The sequence below is a fragment of the Calonectris borealis genome, chromosome 7, assembly GCF_964195595.1.
Source record: "Calonectris borealis chromosome 7, bCalBor7.hap1.2, whole genome shotgun sequence".
Classification (NCBI taxonomy): domain Eukaryota; kingdom Metazoa; phylum Chordata; class Aves; order Procellariiformes; family Procellariidae; genus Calonectris; species Calonectris borealis.
Window position 1 is genome coordinate 19,956,618 of NC_134318.1, and position 21,346 is coordinate 19,977,963.

A 21,346-nucleotide genomic window follows, 5' to 3' on the forward strand; every position below is an offset into this window, starting at 1 on the left:
CGAGTCCTTGAAGAACAAACCGTACGTACCATGCAGTGACCTGTGCTTGTGACGATGGAGTTCCCTGGTCCCATGACGATTTTCAGAAGTGGCTGCTTTGAAGCTCCTTGATGTACTTGCCGGGATCCCGTCAGATGATCTCTAAGACAACAGAGCCTGTTATCCAATGTATCAGACTGGATACTGGGCCAAACAAGGGCATCGGGATCATAGCCTTGATCTCTCCCCATGCTCTTTGCAATACACAAACTGTAATAACAACATTCAATCTCTGTGCGTCCCTTGTTCCATGCTATGCAGTACAGTGCGAAGCCCGCACTGACTTAACATTCTTTGATGAACCCTAGCCATTGATTTTTCATCTCTCCTGTGGTACAAACACCAAACTGATGTTCCTTCCCTTCCTTACTGCTGAGATCACCCTGAGAACACCCACCTGGACACGGAAAGTCACGTATACAATGTTGAGATCTAGCATGTACTGTGGGTTAAGCACCTGTTTCCTGTTCCCATTTCTGTACAATATGTGGAGGAAAGCCGGACACATAGCAATGCAAGACCAGGAGTTACTGTATGACAATTTTTTATTTATCAGTATCAAATTACATAGCAAAGTAATGAATGCAGTGTCAGATCACCTCTTTGAATACTGTAAATACAAACAAAATCCACCATAATTGCTTAATTATCCAAAGTAAATTAAAAGTTTAAAAATGTGCGTTTCAGAGATTCCGTTTGGCATATCCTGTCAATATATCCTGCATAAATATTTCTGTACCTCATTTTCACTATGTGTACCTTAATTAAATACAGCCTCTAGAAGCTCACATGGAGGAGACAGGATCTATCTGTATGTTTATGTTCATCATCAACTCATGCATCTGCCCTGAAATCACTGAAAGTACCTATCTGCTAGCTCACCTGACAGATGAATGTGACTGTACATAGAGCGGCCAGACCCTGCTCTCACATAGTGCCAGACCCAGAGCTACTGGCATCAGCGCAAGACGACTGAATGCATGACATCAGCTTTGGGTCAGGTCCTTAAAGTACTGACAAAATAGCTATTCACTTTCGTGGAAGCTGGGCTGGATCTGATGGCCAGATCTTGCACGCTCAAATACGTAAGGAAATTCTTGGGACATTTACCACTCTTTACATTAGTGTGACTCCACTATATAGAAAGAACAATTCCTGGTTTATAACGTTAAGTGACAAATAAAGTCACGTTTGTTGATTTCATGTAAGTTGAGTAGGATTTGGCCACAGCTGGATACAAACTAGATAATTCAGCAGAAGTGTTTTAATGGTGTTAATTAACAGTGTCATTTACATGGGACTTCCTTATAAACTGTGTAAATAGAACGATTTTTCCTGATGGATGAGAGAATAAGCTTCACTTAGCACTGTTTCCAAAAGTTAAGACTACTGAGACATTGTAGTGGTAAGAAAAGGAAAACACCATAGAAATATATATTTTGTTTAGAATACAATGAACAGAAGTACAGAAGCGTTGATGCAGGTAATTGGAAAGGTGAGAAAAGGGAAGGAGGAAGAATTTAGGCAGCAATCCCATGGCAACATAGGAGTTACTCTTGATCCCTCCAATTCACCAGTATCAGTGGAAGTCAGGCTTCTCTGGGAAGGTGCAACCTGAACGCTTGATAATTACGCTGGCTGCGTAATGTCCAGCCCGGATGCACTCGGTCACTGGCCGGTCATAGACAAGCTGTGAGAGAAAGCCTATGGAACAAAGTGGGGGAGAAAGAGAAGGAAGAAAATGGTTAGATTTGGTTTTTTGAGTGTATCAGTTTGTCACAGGGCACAGCACTGAAATACTGGCCTAACTGTATGTACACAGGTAGCCTGGCTAGTTTAAATTTAGTATTGCACTTGAGTGACCTGCTGAGTGAGTGCTGCTGCTGTTATTTCTACTTGAAGTCTCCATTTGGTAGCTTCAAGTAAATTAAAGATTATCAAGACTGATCTTTATTAGTGCCCTCAAAATGATTTTACCAGAGTTCTTGCTCTCTTCTTTTCCAGAGAGAACCCCTAATTACTCTAATACCATTTTAAAAACAAAGATGCAGTTTTCCCTGCTGAAGAGAGCTCCTTCTTTTCATACTGGCTACAGCTACAGCCCCTCACAACTGTCACTCTGCAAGCTTTTCTCAAAAAAAGAGAAAGGCACATAACAAATAAACGCTATCTATATTCACAGTTACAGGTGTTCACAGTGAAAAGAAGGTGAGAAATTTTTACCTGATGAGGAAAGTTAGATGATATCTGTTGCCCTTGATTATTTAACCTAAGACTTCAGAAACAGTGGGTACCTCTTAGCATGTTCAGATACCTACGTAAACAGCAAACCAAATGGAGAGCCAAGCACTTCTCAGAATTGGGGCACTTGGTTAACTGCTTTAGCTAACAAAGCCCTAGCATGCATGGCTTAGAAAACCAGAAATCACTGGGAGCTGAGTGTTTTGAAAACCAGAACACCTCTTTAAGTGAATATAAGAATCATAGAATAGAATCATAGAATCATTAAGGCTGGAAAAGACCTCTAAGATCATCAAGTCCAACCGTCAACTCAACACCACCATGCCCAATAAACCATGTCCCTAAGCTCCACATCTACACGTCTTTTAAATACTTCCAGGGACGGTGACTCAACCACTTCCCTGGGCAGCCTGTTCCAAGGCCTGACCACTCTTTCAGTAAAGAAATTTCTCCTAATGTCCAATCTAAACCTCCCTTGGTGCAGCTTGAGGCCATTTACTCTTGTCCTATCGCTGGTTACTTGGGAGAAGAGACCAACACCCACCTCGCTACAACCTCCTTTTTAGGTAGTTGTAGAGCGTGATGAGGTCTGCCCTCAGCCTCCTCTTCTCCAGACTAAACGACCCCAGTTCCCTCAGCCGCTCCTCATAAGACTTGTGCTCCAGGCCCTTCACCAGCTTCGTTGCCCTCCTCTGGACACGCTCCAGCACCTCCATGTCTTTCTTGTAGTGAGGGGCCCAAAGCTGAACACAGTATTCGAGGTGCAGCCTCACCAGTGCCGAGTACAGGGGCACGATCACCTCCCTGCTCCTGCTGGCCACACTATGTCTGATACAGGCCAGGATGCCGTTGGCCTTCTTGGCCACCTGGGCACACTGCCGGCTCATGTTCAGCCAGCTGTCAACCAGCACCCCCAGGTCCTTTTCCTCTGGGCAGCTTTCCAGCCACTCTTCCCCAAGCCTGTAGCGTTGCCTGGGGTTGTTGTGGCTGAAGTGCAGGACCCGGCACTTGGCCTTGTTGAACCTCATACAGTTGGCCTCGGCCCATCGATCCAGCCTGTCCAGGTCCCTCTGCAGAGCCTTCCTACCCTCGAGCAGATCAACACTCCCGCCCAACTTGGTGTCGTCTGCAAACTTACTGAGGGAGCACTCGATCCCCTCGTCCAGATCATTGATAAAGATATTGAACAAGTCTGGCCCCAAAACTGAGCCCTGGGGAACACCGCTCGTGACCGGCCGCCAACTGGATTTAACTCCGTTGACCACAACTCTCTGGGCCCGGCCGTCCAGCCAGTTTTTTACCCAGCGAAGAGTGTAACTGTCTAGGACGTGAGCCGCCAGCTTCTCTAGGAGAATGCTGTGGGAGACAGTGTCAAAGGCTTTACTGAAGTCCAGGTAGACCACATCCACAGCCCCTCCCTCATCCACTAGGCCGGTCACCTGGTCCAGCAGAGAGTCCTAAAAAGGAGATTATTCATAGGTACTTAGAAAAGTTAAGTACAAGTGGCACCAGAAATTCTATGGATTGAGTCCCTCATTTCTGAAACATTTTGTCTTGGCTGAAACTATCGTGATTGAAAGCATGACAGAACTTATGGCAGAGGTGAAATATGTATTTTAAATTTGGAAGAGGTTTTCAAGAAGTGAAAAGTAAACATTCACTTTTATCCTGTTTTTAATATGTTTTAGATGTATCTCTTTTCCTCATCCAATCACAGAAGGAAAGTGAGACTTGCCCAGGAAAATCAGAATTCTAGGAGGCTGAAACATGTTCTCTTTGAAGCTTTCATCCACCATTTCAAGTTCCTATGTTACACTCTGACAGGCCTTGGGCCTTGACAGTACAAATCTAGTCTTGAAACCATGTCTCTCATAAGTATTATGTAGCTTATAGGTACCAATTTCTGACATATTATAAATTTTGATTCAAAGGTGGTATGTTTTGCTAGCTTGCTTTCAAATACACTTTCTCTGTTCAGCTTGGTTACTATTGGAACAAAGACTCTACATTATATTGTGAAGCTCTCATTTAACCTGTGCTCCTTTTCTAAATACTTCCTTTTTGGCACATTAGAGCATATTTTTAGAAGATGATAAAAATATTTTATCCTATGCAATAATGTCTGCTCCTTGAAGATTAAAAATCATGTAAAACATGAAAAATAAGGTTAGATTAATGAAAGATAAGACTGGTGAGCAAAAGACCCCGTTTTCATGAATTACCGAGACCTATCTTGGCTTCTCGGTCATGACTGATAATGAAAGGAAACCTGGTTGATGTATAGTTTTTTCTAAACTGTGCCGAATGGGAGAAGAGTTTGAAACTACTAAATCTATAAATCTATATTCTAAATCTTCTCATTGGAATAGAGAGGTCATAGAAAGTAGGCGTTTCAGTTGACAACTAGGAGAAAACTCATGTATGTTTCTGACATCACATAGAGCACTACATATCAGCTGGAATTTCACAGATATTGAGTGACACTAGCTGGGAAAAAATGACTGCTTCACCAACAAAAGTTAAGTCCAGAAGCACAAGTGGAGAAGACAGGAGTTTTCAGTATACAAAGATAAGAATCTGAAACAGGAAGAAATTGTGCTGTGAGTGCTATCACTGATGGCCGTCAGGGGATGACAGACAACACAACTGTGGCAGGATGGTCCAGCTGTAATCGTTGGGTAACAGTTGAGAAATTCAAACGGCATGCCTGGCAGAAATCAGACCGTTTCTGAATAATGAGACGAAAATGGTCTGCTCTCCATTAAATTAACATGCATTCTTAGGAGAAACTTTCTTGGATACGTGAAGAATGTCAATCATTAAATTTAAACTGCCTGGGAGGCAGGAGCTTGTCAGTGTGCTTCTGGGTGGTTAAAACTTGAGAGCAAGTTGTAACCGTATGTAAAATGAGGCTGTTAAGACAGTCCATTTCTGACTCAATAAGTACCGAAGATGCCCTGGGCAGGCCTCCAAAGGCAAACACGAGGCTAAGTTTTGTGCAGAGCATGAATTCAGAGAGGGGTTTATAGAAGAAAGAACTACTGCCCTCTATGTTTATGATCCAGACACCAAACATATATGAACATGAGACAATCCAAGAAGCGAAGGACCATAAAACATGAACTATTTTTCAATACCAACTACACTGAGACTATCATCACCTCCTAGGCTCACTGTAGTTTCAAGCTAGTATGTATCTTTTGTCTTCAGTGAAGCTACTTCTTATTTACCCTGATCTAAGTGAAAGCAGAATCAGGTGAAAAAATATCCTGTTCTAATCGGGGATAGAAATGAGGGATCTCTGTGATTTCAGAGTAGTGGAGAAATGACATTAAGTACAGCTGTCATATATGAGATACGTAGAAACTGCAGTGGGGAGTTCGCCCTCACGCCATTCTCTTGTCTGTTGAGTTTCTCTTGAAAGGTATGTGTTTCATAGATGAAATAGAAATAGCAGTATCTGACACAATATCGCATCGAATGACAATACAAACAGACATATCACAAACACAGAACTACATCACATACTAAGACTAGGCAGCTGGCAAAGCAGACCCCAAGGGAACACCAGAAAGCATTGTTGTTTGAGCAGAGAAACAAAGAGCTCTATCAGGTTGGCTGCCTTAGCTGCAGAATGTTCTTTTTAGTTAATGCAGTAAAAAGCAACATGGACAGAATATAATTCAGAGTTTGCCTCCTCCAGTGTATAAGGTACTGTGATGCAAACCCCATGAGTCACACTCTCAAGGCATGGATTCAGATCTTTGAGTTCCAGCTGAAGAAGTTATTGCCCCATCTGTTTTTCACCATCCTTCTTTACTGCTTGTATAACCTGATACTCTGTCAAAATGAGCCAGATTAGTTTAAACAGTAAGCTGTTGAATAGTAGATCTTTGCTAACCCAGCTGATTTAAACTGAAGTGGGTTAGTGAGTACTCAAACAGCTCTACCAGCGAGCAGGGTGGTGGAGAGAAGATGATAAGCAGTTGAAGGCTGTAATCTCTTTAAGGTGCCGTGACTGGAAATGCAAGAAGATAAGTAAACATGGCTTCAGACTTTCTTCACACTCCTCCTACAATTTCACAGACAGAAAGGGCAGGATTGAACTCTGATCCTGTATCACGGGCCTGGGATCACAGAACTAGATCATCCCAGTACATACTTAAGTAGCTCAGCAACTGTTTTAACTTCTGCCATGGCCTGAATTAGTTCCTGGCTATCATTGGAAGGGAGTGCAGAAAGCAGTAGTATATTTTGGCTACACAAGACAACCTCACTTCAAGTATCTTACCAAAACAACTTCAGGCAATATTGTCTACCATCTTCTAATCGCAGCTATTCTGCTCTAGCATTTCTACACTGCTGAAGCTGTGGACAGTGTTACATGCATTGTGTACCACTCTCTCCACACTAGAACACAAAGGTAAGAACCAAACTCAAGGCTTTCCCACTTGTCTGCCTCCTGCCCTGACATCCAAAGTGTTTATCATTTATGGAGTAAGAGAAATGGCAGGATGTCTAGTAGGACACCTTGCTGTAATTAGCCATCTCAGCTTTCAGAGTAGACCTGGGATGCCTTTTGTCCCTCACAGGCATGGACAGCCAAGTAACCACCTTGTACCTAGTCATGATCAGAACTTATTTGGAACTGTGTCCAATTCACCCCACTTATTCAGCATCTTCCTAGAAAGCAAAGACAACTTTGCTTCAAAAGCTTCTTTAAACCTTAGAGTGGTACAAAATGTGTTTGCATTCCCAGATGACAGAAGTGATTATAACACACCAATAGCTATTTTTGGCCCATAATTATTTCTTTTCTGCTCAGTAGACAAAAGCGTCTCTGAAATCACTTTGCTCTGAAAAGTGTGCCTGAAATAATTGAGAGTTAATCTTTATTATCTCCAGCTTCCTTACTACATATGCTCAAAGACAACATTTATAATTGTTAGGTCTGCAAACAGAATGAGGGATGGAAAAGTCAAGTTGCTTTCTCCCTTTTTGTGCTCACCACCAAATAAAAAGTTCTGTAAGCCAAGTGCCAGAAGTGGTGCTTGAGCCTCAAAATTCAGACCCAAACCTAGGTCCTCACTGAAACCAGCTCAAATCTCTTTGGGGATGTCAATATAAATCTGAAAAGACACAGCATGACCGTCCACTGACTGACACAAAAGGTGTTGTCTTTACTTTGTTACTTCTAAGAGCTGAGTAGCACTTAAAAATCATTAAAGGAGAAAGAAGTTCATTTCCTTGTGGCCAGCAAAATAGACATTTCAGAGGCAATTTCACTGAAATCAGTGATTTCTTTGAAAGTTTTTTTCCAGATTATCAGTGGTAATTCTGAATGAACGCCTAGCGCTAGGGCAGTTGGGTAGGAATGTGGGAGCCCAATAGTGGAGATTTTTAAAACAGTTCTGGTCTGCTTCAGTAATGGTTTAACAACACTTAAAAACAGCTCATATTGAAGCCAAATGTTTCATTTCAAATTGTACACTTGACAATTAATTTTAATGACTGTTAATTACTAATGCTGGCTGGAAATCCGTTTATAGCCTCTGACACCCAGGTCCCCCACTACTCGTCTTTCTGCAGTTTCTCTCACACTTCCAACTTTTATAAAATGTCCAAGGCAAAATTAATGTATTTTTTTAAATGCAGGAGAGAAAAGCAGGAAAAAAGCAATTATCAAATGCATTAATTATAAACAATTACAAGCTGACCCTGAGTCAGAGCCCCTGAAAACCTTTTTGCTACGTAGTGTTCCCAGACAATCCTCTTCCAGCTGAGCCCTGAAGCACCTAATATAATCCATGCTCGCCAGGCCATTCACCAGCAAAATTGTCCCAGCCACAGAAAGGATCATGAACAGCTGAGCAGCCTCCTCTTTTTTGTATTTAAAGTTTCTACAGCTTAATTTGTGAACTGCCTTTTTTTAAATGGTGTTATTCCACCGTGGGGGACAGTTGCAAGCACCTCTTCACACTCTCATTCATATACAGCATTTATCACAGTTGTTCGAATGCTCATCTATTTTTATGTGATCCCACTAGCTTTCCAGGCCAGCAGTGTGGGAAGATGCAGTTTTGAAGAAACATTACCCTAGCAATTTAAAGCCTTGTAGCTGATATGACTGAGGCTTTTTTGGACGTCTTTTAGCGCTGTTGGAGAGTGGGTTAATGTTGTGGTAGCACAAGCCTGGTCAGTTGTAATCGGGTGGTTAGCAACGCTGGTGCCAAGAGCCAACCAGCCAACCTAGATTTTGTAAAAGATGTTGGCATCAGATGATTCTGCAACATAGTCACTGAACGACCGTACGTCAACATGCTGAGGTTTCTCCTTTTTTAATTTTGTGGCAGATGGTGGATATTACAGCCAAGAACTATGGTAAGCCAGAGGCCCTGCCCATCGCTATCAAACCGAATGTTGGCTATTCTAAATGGAAACGTTTTTGATTAAGGGTGGGATTTGGCTTCTGTCTTCATGTATTTTGGCACTTACAGTATATAAGACACATTAAATGTAAGCATCTTCAAATACACTGTACTTCCTTCAACCTTCACACACCTTAGCACTTTCTCTCTCAAAATATAGCGTAAGAATTATTTCACACATGCACATATATGTTATTAACTACAAATGTGTATGTGTATAAACAAGTGTCTTTCCCTCTCTTTTAAAATGAAATGGCTCTGTGCTTCTACAGAACTGTAGTGCCAGGCTAATTACAAGTGAGAGGAAAAAGGTTAGCAACCCTTTCAGAAAAACAGTCATTTAAGATGTATATCTAACAAGTGGCAACCTTGAAATCTCACTCTCTCTGAAAAGAACATTAGAAAATCCTTCCTGACTATACCACTGGAGGAAAGTTTTAATAAAAACTAATTAAACTACAAAAATCTCAAGTGGTTAACTGGTTTTAGGGGCTAAATTTCTGGCAATTCTAATTATCCTCTTGTGGCTTCACTTAGTGTTTCACAACCATGACAGATGACAATGAAAAACTGCAGTTAAATTCATCCTCCCTGACACCATGCTAAGCACTACCTTCTCCCTCTCCAAGTAAAATCAATACCATGTTTGAGTAAACACGTTTACAGCTTTATTAGGATGTCTCACTTGTTCTGTAACAGCTACTTGAAGCTGTGGTAACAAATCGACTCAACTCAGTTAAACCTAGAGAGCTGAGTAAGAGGCTCATCAATAAGGTTGTTATAAAAATAAACTGCAGGAGATCAGAAAGCTGGAACAAACAGCCTGGTAAATGTCAATATTTTTACTTCCAGAGAATGACAAAACCATGAGATCATGAATAAAATGTTTCGGAAGTCTATATTTACTTCATAAAATGGTCACGTGCTAAATGCATTTCACTATGTACAACCCTTTTACACAAACTTCTTATTTTCTAATCACCAGCATGGATACTAAACCAAGCATGTTTTCAAGAAAAGCAGTTAGTATTGGTATTGGTCTCTATCCCTCTTGCTTTCTTTATATTCACAGACACATTTTGAATGCATTGAATTTCTGTAAGGATCACTCAGATGGGTGTACGTCGTCTTAGTCTGAGGTTATACAGTCATTTATGGACACATGCAAATAATACAACTTCGCATTTACTAGACAACTATGAATAAGTGAAAGGAGTGTTTTCAGTTTAGCAGCCTTTTCTTGGAATGGTGAGGAGGTGTTGAATACACTAAGCAAAAAAGAGTTCAGACTCTAATGCTTTAAACCATTACATGTGGAAAATGTTAATGAAAGATTCCTGCAAAAATGTGACAATAAAAAAAAACCGAAACAAAACTCCACTGCATCCCTGTTATTTCATTAGGAATCAGTTACTCAAGGCTGAACAATTTTATTGCATTGCATATATGATCACCACTGTTTGGACCTACTGGGCCAGCTCACTGCAGCTCGTAGAATAAGGTATCATCATCCTTCCCAAGGCCTGTATAGATGCTTGGGCCCATCAGAGACTTTAAGGAAAATTAGCAGTCTTGTTTCTTTGATGCCTTTGTGCAAGTAGGAACGGTGGTTGTAACTCTATAGTGGTTTGGTCCTGAAGGCTGTGCAATGGATGAAGAAAACTTAGATCCTGATTTGAAGCCTACTGAGATTGATGAGAGTTTTCCTATCACTGTCCTATGCCTTGACTGAGTACTGTCCCCCCTTTGAGGGGGAACAGCTCAAAGCTGGAGGAGAGGCTCAAGTGTTTTATACTGTGATACTCTCCACATTAATCATCCTCAGTGGACTCCATTTATAACCTGTTGCTTATCACCTCTATTCAACTCCCCAGCGCTTTTTATCATCCAAGAAAAGAATCATTTCAGCCTACAATATACCCCAATAAAGATGTGATGGAGGAAACCGATAGCGAAGTTATAACTTCTGATGGTTTGGTCCTATTTTTCATTCTTAAGTCCACATGGTGAACTTTGGGAAACTCCCTTTTGGATCAGAATCTGGTGGCTTTGGGCTTGTCTCCAACAGGGGAAAACATTTGATTAAAAAAAAACCCTCCAAGCTTACAAGGAATATTCAAGGCACTGTATATGCCAAACCAAATACAGGTATTTTCATTGGAAGCATCTTCTCTAACTGCTTTCCAGGCTGATATTTCTCTTTGTTTTCCTAAAAACATTTCCTAGAAAGTTTCCTAAAAGTGTTCTTCAGAAGCTAAAATTCTCCTTAGCCATTTTTGAGACAGCAGAATGATATAAGCGTTCTTTTATTAGTACCTGAGGAAATTTTCTGAGCCTCAAAATCTGTTGTATTGACATTAAATGGTGCAGATTACTACACCTACTACTTGGAATAAGAGGAAGAGAATTTCACTAATTTAATGTAGAAATAATGAAGTTCTAAGCATAACAAAATGGAATACTATGTACTATCCTCTATTCAGTTTCTAACATATATTCAAGTACAAAAAAGGCTACGTGAATATAACTTCGCAGTTGAGATTCACATTCACAAAAGCTAGGAGATTTTAAGTTGTGCTTGCGGAGTGACCATCTCTCAGTAAGGTTTTATTTGTGGGTACACTTCCACACAATCAAGCCAGCAGTATGCAAAGAGAATCAAAAAGCAACACCCAATGCAGTGGGAATACAGTAGCTAGACAGCCTATGAATTTCTTGACTTTTGTGGGCTGAAATAGCCTACCCTAGCATTATACTCATAATGCTTCTATTTTAATACAGTGGCATTTAATATCTTTTTCCTCTTTAAATATCTGCTGCAGTCCTGGATTGATACTAATTGTTTACTGATCACCAATAACAGTTATGCCCCTTTAAGTAGAGTCGGAGATCAGTGTCAAACCAACCTACAAGCACTGCTACCACCATTGCTTTCAATTGGGACCATGTTTTTTCTTTTATTTCTTTTTTATTGCAACCTTGCCATCTTCCCACTTCAAGTATGAGCCCATTTCAGTGTGGGGGAAGTGAACAAATTATGGGAGACGTTACCATCACATTATATAATAGAGGCAGCTGCAAGCGAGTGAGGGTCTTGCTCGCTTATACCACAGCCTGAGAAGTACCTGTATGGTCATTGTGTCAATCTCCACAGCACCACACCAAGTCATATTAGACGTGAAATAGATAACATATTTCAGTGTATTTTTATATTTCATTGTGTGGTGTTGTATCTCCTGCTCCATCAGCTTACTCTGACACATCGTTTCTTAGGGGACTATATCCTGCCCTGATTCCCAGGGGAATGTTCTTGATGATCCAATCTGACTAGTGCCTCTGTCTCTACTCAGAATACATTAAAATAACACAAAAATATTATCAACAGTCTGCAAGCAAGGTAATAATAACTCATTAAAGTAATTTCTAACCTTCCACATGAACATTTTCTTTATCATTACATGATTTTCTAACACATGACACATTAACATAAAATGAAATGTTATGAGGATAGGGATAGTAGGCATGACAAAGTATTTTAAACGGTGATGATTTGCTTTGAGGCGTTAAGTCAATTTGTAATTGTCCCATAGCTATTACAGCAAAAATTGGAACTTTATAATTGGTTTTGAAAATCTATTTTTAACACAGTAGGTTTGTTTTTTTAAATGTACGCAACCTATTTGACGTTTATTTCTCACAAAGCCTGTCCAGAATGTCACTGAATTTATGGTGAGGTAAATTAGGCCTTTTAAAACCCAATTTTGCAAAATATTAATCCTCTTGCTGTGTACTGAGGCTCCCTTAACACTGACAGTGTCACCGACAGGAAAAGAGACACAGCGGCTAGAAGGATCAGATCCTGCTTCAGTCTAATTAGAAACTTCTGAGGGTTTTTAATTCCATACACTGATCCTTTTAAATGGATCTCTCACTTCCACTTGTTATTTAAAAAATGACAGCAAGTATACCAATGTTTTGCCTTATGTTAACTATACTATGTATTTTTCTGGATTGCCTTTAAATTATACAGGTGAAAATGTGAATTACCATATTTAAAAGTTACTATATTTTGATAAAAAATACGTATGTAATAAAATTACAATGAACAGTTAGAAACCAAGAGAAGGGTAGCAATTAAAACAAAACAATTAAACCAGATTGGATCACAATTAAATTACACCTGGACAACACTTGCTACCAGTTTTAAGAAGTATAATGCCAGCACAGAAGAGTGTATTATTTCGAAAGAAATAATTTTGAATGGAAATTGGTAAAAAGTGAAGTAGGGAATTAAAAAGAAAAACAGGAATAGTCCATATTTTTCCTGAACGATATCTATTTTTATGTTTTTGTTTAAATAGCTGCAATTCAAACTGTGGCAAATTTCTAAATTGTGCCAGTACTAATGTTGAAATTACTAGCAACTGGCTACACTATTGATCAGAATAATGATGTGCCTCTAGCTGAGACTGAGAAAAATCAACTAGGAACATATAATCTGGTAATTTTCTACTTTGTAGAAGGTCAGTTACAGAGATAATGTGGCCATCTAATAGCCTAGGTTTAGATGTGATGTTTATCTGAGAGAGCTACGAATGCCATCAGAACACACGAACGGTAAGTCACGAACATGTTGACAAGTTATCCACTAGCAAGCAAAGATTGATGCCTTATCTGCAGCTCAGCTATTATACTCATGTATGCTGTTTATAAAACAGGAGTATTAAAGATGGGCAAAATGGACTGTCAGTCAAAATGCTGATGACATTAAGAAGGTATTTTTATTTCAAAGCTTCATATCTCACCAGCCATGATCTCAGTAACAACAGGATTGCTCAGAGGCAATTAGCCACCCGTGTTGTATAAATGAAGACTAAGGTAGTGCTGATTTCTGTTATAACATTTATCTTTACTTGAAAGAAAAGACAGAACAATTCAAGTAGTGTCCCCTTGTCTCTTCGCTCGTGAAGATAAATTTTGTAGCAAAAATCAGCCATAACAAGTTACATGCACATACATATTTAATTGATATCACCAAAAAAATACCCCTCACTCCCAGCTGGCAAACAAAATTGCATCTCAGAGCTCTGGTGTTATCAGAAGGCAGTACTTCACAGCAGTGACAATTTATCCACTCTAGTTCTCTCTATCAAATGTGATTAAAAAATGATGACAACTTCCCAAGGTATCTTAAACAAGTATAAAAACCTTAGACAAATTAAAGACCACTGTAAGTGGATTAAGTAGCTTCTGATATCACACTCCTGCTGTTCAGTAAAGAACTGTTCCTAGTTCCTTGAACTCCTATTTCAACAAATCTAGAATGTTTTAGGGGCAGCAAGTACTGGAGGGAGGGCAGCTCTTAAAACAGAGATTCATACAGAGATGAAAATACAACAAATAAGAGGAATATTTCATTTCTCTGCAATGTTTTTAGTGAAAGCAGTTGCAATCTTAAAGAGCCCTATAAATCCATTAAGGAACTTTCTTTTCAATATAGTCACAAGCTCACTCATAATTTAGTATTCTGACAAACAATTCAAATCACCTGTCTCTGCTGAAGGCATTATCAGATCTTTTTGGCATGTTTAGCCCTCCTGGTATAGCCATACAGCAACTATCCATAAGAACTTATTCCATTTCTCACACGTGCACATGCCTCCATCCACACAATTCCTTCACATGAAATTCCTAAGGGACTTATTAGACAAAGTCATGAATACAGCCCATCTTTGCCCTATATCAGATTTATTGTGAGAAGATGGAATTCCCATTGTACAAGCTTCATTTTTTAATTCAGTCAGCTTCTACTCTTTAGCCACCAACACTGCCCTCTGAAGATGACTGATGCTGGATTTTCAGAGGAGCAGGAAATGGCACCTGGGAACCTAATTCCTGTAGAATTAGAACTGGCACAATTTAAGTTGGAAGGGACCTCTGGAGGTCACTCGCTTCAGCCCCTGGCTTAAAGCAGGGCCAACTCAGATCATGCTAAATCCCACCTAGATGATTTTTTAATTTAAAAGATTCTTGGATTCCTTCCATAAATGATGGATTCTGCAGAACAACAGCATAAGAATTACTATACTGGATTCAATTCTGTTTCTATTTTTATCAATAGTATACTTGTTTAAATCCACCGGCTTCAGTCAAGGTATTCCAAAGTTACACTAGTGTGTTTGGAAAACAGAACCAGACCTTTTTTAAAAAAGGTTTCCAAATCAAACTTTTAATAGTAGAGGAGTAATGATGAGCAATTATTCTGTGCACTATGGGTTCTTTGCAAACCTATACTTGTATTTCTTGTGCTGTGTTTTTATAAACATACATATATGTATATGTATAATATATTCAAAGAATGTTTCACATTAAGGATAATATTTTAACATTTCAATAATGTAGAAGTATACCAAATATTACTTAGCTCTGCAATCAAAGCTGGATGTCACTCTATAGAAAATCATTTGCATTTACCTCATGAAAGCAGGCTAAAATTTGAACAATGTGATGACCTTTCGGCAAACTCTTAGGAGTCCAAGGTCTTAATCTAATTTGCAGAGGCATTTAGATTAAGATGGAAAAATAATGTTTAGAATTAACCTCTATATTAAAGATGACCCGGTTTGGCAACTGAAACAGAAACAAAAGGAGGGAAGTATCTCCACTAAGCCCTGTGGTCTCTAAAGAAAAGATAAGGATACCACGAGGCACATTCACGCAAGGACATGTATAAAGGACAACAGTTCCTCTTTTGTTGGTGTCCCTGTCTTCTATCAGAGTAGTTCTCTGATAGCTGAGACCGGTAGTTTGCCATCTCATAAGATTCATGCTAGGTTTCACGAGAGAAAGAGAGAGAACTGCTTATTCTGTAAGCATGTGCACCAAAAAAATTCTGAATGTAGCTTTCAAACTACAGCTAGCAGCTTTATGAGATTCCTTGGTACATGAAAGCTGCCGATGGGGTTTTTAAATCGACAGGTGGTTTGAGCCGTTGACCTCAGCTTTGATACCGACAGAGGCAAATTGCTATCAGCTCGTATTTGGCACTGTACAATGCTTAATGAAGAGCTCCTTCTACCTCGGGATTTCTTTTCCTTGAGAATGGTATAACATCTTTATAGCATGGTGATAAGTAATATAAACTTGCTGTGATCATTCTGTCACTGCTTCATCACGCTGCTTTAAAATGATTTGCGGTTACATTTCATACTCTAGTACTTTTCATGCAGTACATGACTACATCATAGTAGATTACTAAGTCAATATATTTATATTGACAGAACCTGAAGAAACATTGATTTTACACCTTCTCCTATTCATTTATTATGAACTCTCTACCCAGTCCCACTGAGTAGACAGATTTTAGGGGAGAGATTTTGCAGGGAACAGTGGCAGTAACCATCAGAAAAGATGCTTATTGTTTTCATTAGTTACGGTGGCAATGACAAAGGGGAATCCAAACAGAAGGCAGACCTACTGAGGGTAAAGAGAGCAGGATGGCATAAAGGAACACATAAGATGGTAAAACTGTCCATATTTCAATCTGTTTATTGCCATTAAATATGCTTTGATTATCATTATCGCAAAGGTTCAAACTGGGGCTGACTAGTTACAAATAAATGTTAATTTAACAAGTAATAGAATGTTCCCCAAACTCTACAAACGAAGGCTGTAATTCCATTAAGAGGACTCTTGTGACATAAGTCATGTCAGCAAAGCTCAAGTGATTTGTCAATGTCATCAGAATGTGGAGGTGGAATTGCAACCTTAATTTATGGGTATTTCAGGGTTTTATAACTGAAAATCCGTGGTACCCCTGAAATCCACAAGAGGTGCTGAGATGCTACGAAGTAAATCATTATTGCTTAAACTTCTAAAAGGTAGCAGTGTTGCTGGAAAGCAATAAAGGCAGAACTCTGTTAGTATTGTTTAGAGAAGTGTTTTGAGCATAAAGGTACCTGCAGCAATTTTAAAACCCAGTTTCTCATTCATGCATTGCACCAGCCTGAATGGCAGATGACTTGATGCCTGCAGTAAGAGGCAAGAAAGTCAGAGAGATTCCTGGTGCCAACTTAATAAAAACACATTTCAACTGCTAGCTGTTGGAGTGAGCTAGTTCTCCTTGGAGGCCGGCGGCTTCATGTTCAGAAATGCTGAACTCATGAATCAGCTCACAGAGTTACAAGTGCCCAGAAACTGTGTCTTTAAACTTTTTCATGACTTTAAGGTTTCAAGACCTTCAGTAGTTAGATAGCTTCTAGGAAAAAAAACCCAACAGATTTCTTATTTTCCACTTTCACATGGAGAAACACACGAGGAGTGATTTGCCAAGTTGGCATAATTATCGAGAAGGAATTTCCTTACAATCTGTGACTTATACCTCTGGAAAAGAGTGTCTCTGTGAAAGACCTTTCAAAATATGATAGAGTCTAACAAACCTGACCTCCTAATGTAAAATAAATCCTGCTTGATGGGGTTAGTTCTCATTATATCCCACGTTCCCCTCTCAGCCAAGACATCTGCTCCAACAAAACCACTGTTCAGTCATATTAATATAGCAGTCTCAGAGAAGTATGGGAAGGTTTACCATGGGACTCTTGTTCTCTGCTGTTTGAATAAAGGAACTACGTTTCCAGGAGAGTATATTATAACACTGAATGCATTTTTGAGTTAAGGGATGAATTTTGAAACATTTTACTACAAGGACACTAAAATAAAAATATTATATGTACTGTTGCCTAGGTAGTAACAACTTGATAAAAACCTCAATCAAAGAAAGAAGCTAGAAAAACACTGAAGAAAATATAACCTTCCCATTATAAAAATTCTGTCAGGACAATAACACTGCATCTGGCTCAATGCTAGAATCAACAGAGGATACATATGTTGAGTAGTATTATCAAAATTACTGTGTAGGGCTTTCTGGTAAGGAGACAATAAAGAACTTTTCCTGTTGCAAATACGTACTTTGAAAACACATGGGAAGTGTGATATAGATAAAATACAGACATTTCCCCCAAATGAAACACAGACCAAATCAAAGCCTATCCAGTCCAGTATCCTATTTCCTACATATGGGAAGGAAAATGAAATGACTCCATGAAGAAGGAGACCACAGTATATAAGACTAGAATCAGCTGTGTATCTAGACTGTTATGACTCCCAAATCTCCCATCTGGACTAAACTCAGGAAAATCTGTTCTCTGAGGAGAATAAACGACCAATTTATTATTTATGGAGTGACAGAAGAGAACTAAGATAGCTCAGAAGCTAGTGGAAGAACCATGGATATTTTAAAGCTCATGTTGCTTTGTCAGTCATAGCAGAGAGAAATATGGTGCAACAAGAACCTAAGCTCAAATACCGATACTCAGGTAAGTGTCTAACTCAACGAGATTTCAGACAGATTTGCAACTGCTAAGCCAACTTCCATTACAGCGGGAAAACCAGCTATGGTCCTTTCCTTCCCTGGTATCAAGGGAGAACTGTACAATGCCATGCTACCACTGGACTGCATTGCACTTGTGCTCCATACAAAAAGCATCTGATGCCTCAGTGCTATTTGCGGGGGAACTGAGGACAGTAATGTATGTCCATAAACAGTAACACAGGACTTTTCTTAAGATTACCCCAAATACACTGAAGCTTGCTGCATCCAGACTTAAAACGACAAAGGGGAGTTGATCTTTTAGAAGACCTATTTTCTTTCCTTCCTTCCTTCCCAATGGAGTTTAGCATTTTCCACATCATTTTTCCCCTTGGAGAAAGGAATCTCACAACTGATGCAAGACCAGCCTGACAGGATGTGCCTGAACTCCTTACACTGCTGGTGGAAGGTAGCAGCCTGGAATAGAGTCTGATGTGTTTGTATCAGCCTGTCCATTCAGGATGTTCTGAATAATTACTAAAGTCAACGTTTTAGCCCTTCTACAGAAGAACAGCAGCTATGGCAGTACGAGGGAAAAGGATATAATTTAAAGAGGAAGGGTTATGAGAGACCAGGCAGTTCTTAAAGCCTGATTATTTAGATGCAATAGTCTTTCTACAGCTAAACTAGGAAAGAACAAAAGTAGGATTATTTAAAAAAGAAGTCCTGATTTCAAAATGCCTAAAATCTGAAGAACTGAGAATAAATACAACCCGAGATAAACATGGCAGGCACAAGAAAAACTGCTTCCTGCTGAGGCAAAGCTTGGTTAGTGTCTACCATATTGCCCACCTGGGCCCTACCCAGCATTATTTTATTTCCAGGATCTGAAAACAAAATAGGCAAGATCATTTCTCTTTTTTTCACAACAAGAACAGCAGCTTACTGGCACAGCTGATACACATATGTATACAAGCACAAGCACTTGAAGAAGATCTTATTTACGTTATAGTTACTTACTGGTTCAAATTTAGTCTGGTCTGTGATTTAGGAACAATAGTGAGTGACAAGCATGCACTAAAAGGTGTATGAATAATATGACCTAACGTGTTTCCCTTTATTTCCGTCCTTTTTGATTCACGAAAGCATCAAAGCAATGAGTAATAACATTCCTATTTTCAGCCAGATTTAAGCATTTACTGAAAATTTATCATTAGTTTAAGTGATGTATTAAGTAAGGATGGAATTACTCACATGCTTAAGATTAAGCTTATGTTGAATACTTTCTTGAAGCAGGACAGAATTCTGAAGCTTTAATTTGGTAACACACTGCTCGTTATCCCCTTCATAGCTACAAGACTGAGCCCTGCAATTCTATTTATAAAATCTCTTTGGTAATGTTTCCAGTAAATTAGTGACTAATGGAGCTCCTTACAGCTACTATGTACTGGGTATTAGAGCCTTCAGGATGCAATAGTGCATCACAGAACTACATGTATGAAGGTTACAATGAATGACAGAACTTTTGGATTAGATTGGTTTTTGGCTTATATTGAATCATTTTTTAAAACAGGCATAGACATAACATCCTCTTTTTTCCTTAGAGCTCGTGCCAAAAAAAATAGTAAGTTTGCAAATGGATATTAAGCAATGCCAGATATTTTCTGGGTTTGTTTTAACAAATTAACCCTTTGTGTTCTTTTCTGATGTCCAAATAATCGTATTGGAAGCAGATGTTCTACCAAAATTTGACATAATCAGAAGACATTATGCTTACTTATTAACATACTGTTTAATATTCACTACAACCTGTTTTAAAGAACAACAATGTGTTAACATTTAAGCCAGGAGGGATTTCTGTACACTATATAGTACTTGATGCAGCTTGTTTATGCAACAGTCTGACAGATACAATTAATCTCATGAAAACAACCAGAGTACAGCATAATGGCATATTATTTTTAAAGTAATAGAACACACTTTCCCTTTGAAAATCAGAACTTAATTAAATCATATAACTTCAGGATGCAGAGAAAAGCTCTAAAAGAATGAAGCTCATTCTGAAGGACAGTTGAATGAAAAAATGGTAGATTTTATACAGAGAGAATAATAGGATAATCTCCAAACAAGAGAAAGAAGTAAGAAATACCTCCAACAAATGCATCTCCAGCTCCATTGGTATCCACAATTTCACTCTGATCACTCACCAACACAGGGAAAGTAGTCACTTCATTTTCTATAGTGGAAGGGGAGAATAAAACGTGAGTTACTTGCAAATATGACTTTGAAAAGCACAACAAACAATGAAAATCACAACAATTCAAAACTGGAGCTCTGACCTTTAACACGATAATTTGGATAAAAATAGATTTGGTTTATAATTCTGTCTGTATTTACTGCATAGGGATATAGGAACACATTTGATCAAGCTATTTGTTGTGGACATTTTCATTAATTACTTCCAGCTTAATTTCTTTTCTTTATCTCCTAATATTAAGGGCAAGAGAAAAAAAGTAAATCAGGAGGAACAACATAAAACATCTGGGCATATGGACAAGAGTAAGAAAAATCCATCATGCCAAAAACAGTGCTTCCTATTAGTTGCAGAGAGGTGAGGTAGCCTCCAGAATGCCCAGTCCAAGCTTCCAAAGGTTCAACAGAAATTGCTGCATTGTAAAAACCAAAATGCACATGAACTAACTAAAATAAAGCTGTGAAATAAAAAGCAGGAACTAGTGTAAATCAAAGTGCTCTCAAATTACATCTTTTTAAAAAACACATATATGTAAGAAGCCTTGCAACTTGCCATCTGACTAGATTTGGTTTCAAGATTTCGATGACTTCACCCTCTTCCTTAGTATTTCTTTTTAAAAAAAAAAATTCCTTCTCTGCAGCTCCCTGCCCTCTACTGGCACTCGTTAAACCTATTGCAATAGGTGGATACTCAGCATCTTCACCTCCAATTCACTGCCACACCACAGTTCAACATAATTACACCACTTAGGTATGATAACTTTAGAGTTCTACGGTTATAAATTTAATATATGCCACTAATTAATCAGCTATGGCTTTCCAGGTGGTAATGTCATAATGACGTGATAAAAATATAATTACCACCTTGTCACAATACCTTGTTAAAGTGTAAATTACCCCTGTAACAGAGCCAATGGAAGTTCTGCCTCTGGTAGTCAGTATGCATTAAACTGTCTCAGAGCAAACAGATTGTCCTTTGGCAGACAGCAGGAATTCAAAAAAGGGGAGGGGGAAGAAA

At 39.0% G+C, this 21,346-nt stretch overlaps 1 protein-coding gene across 3 annotated transcripts in view; it reads right to left on the reverse strand.

Moving 5' to 3' along the window:
- Window positions 1-566: 566 nt before the first annotated feature.
- ADK (adenosine kinase) overlaps window positions 567-21,346 on the reverse strand; it is a 300,617-nt gene continuing 279,837 nt past the window's right edge. For all 3 annotated transcript variants that reach the window (XM_075155352.1, XM_075155350.1, XM_075155351.1), the window contains 2 exons: window positions 20,225-20,311; window positions 567-1,743 (listed from right to left, as the gene is read on the reverse strand). In XM_075155352.1, the coding sequence (XP_075011453.1) occupies window positions 1,619-1,743; window positions 20,225-20,311 (212 nt within the window). In that variant the 3' untranslated portion in view covers window positions 567-1,618. The remainder of the gene's footprint in view (window positions 1,744-20,224; window positions 20,312-21,346) is intronic.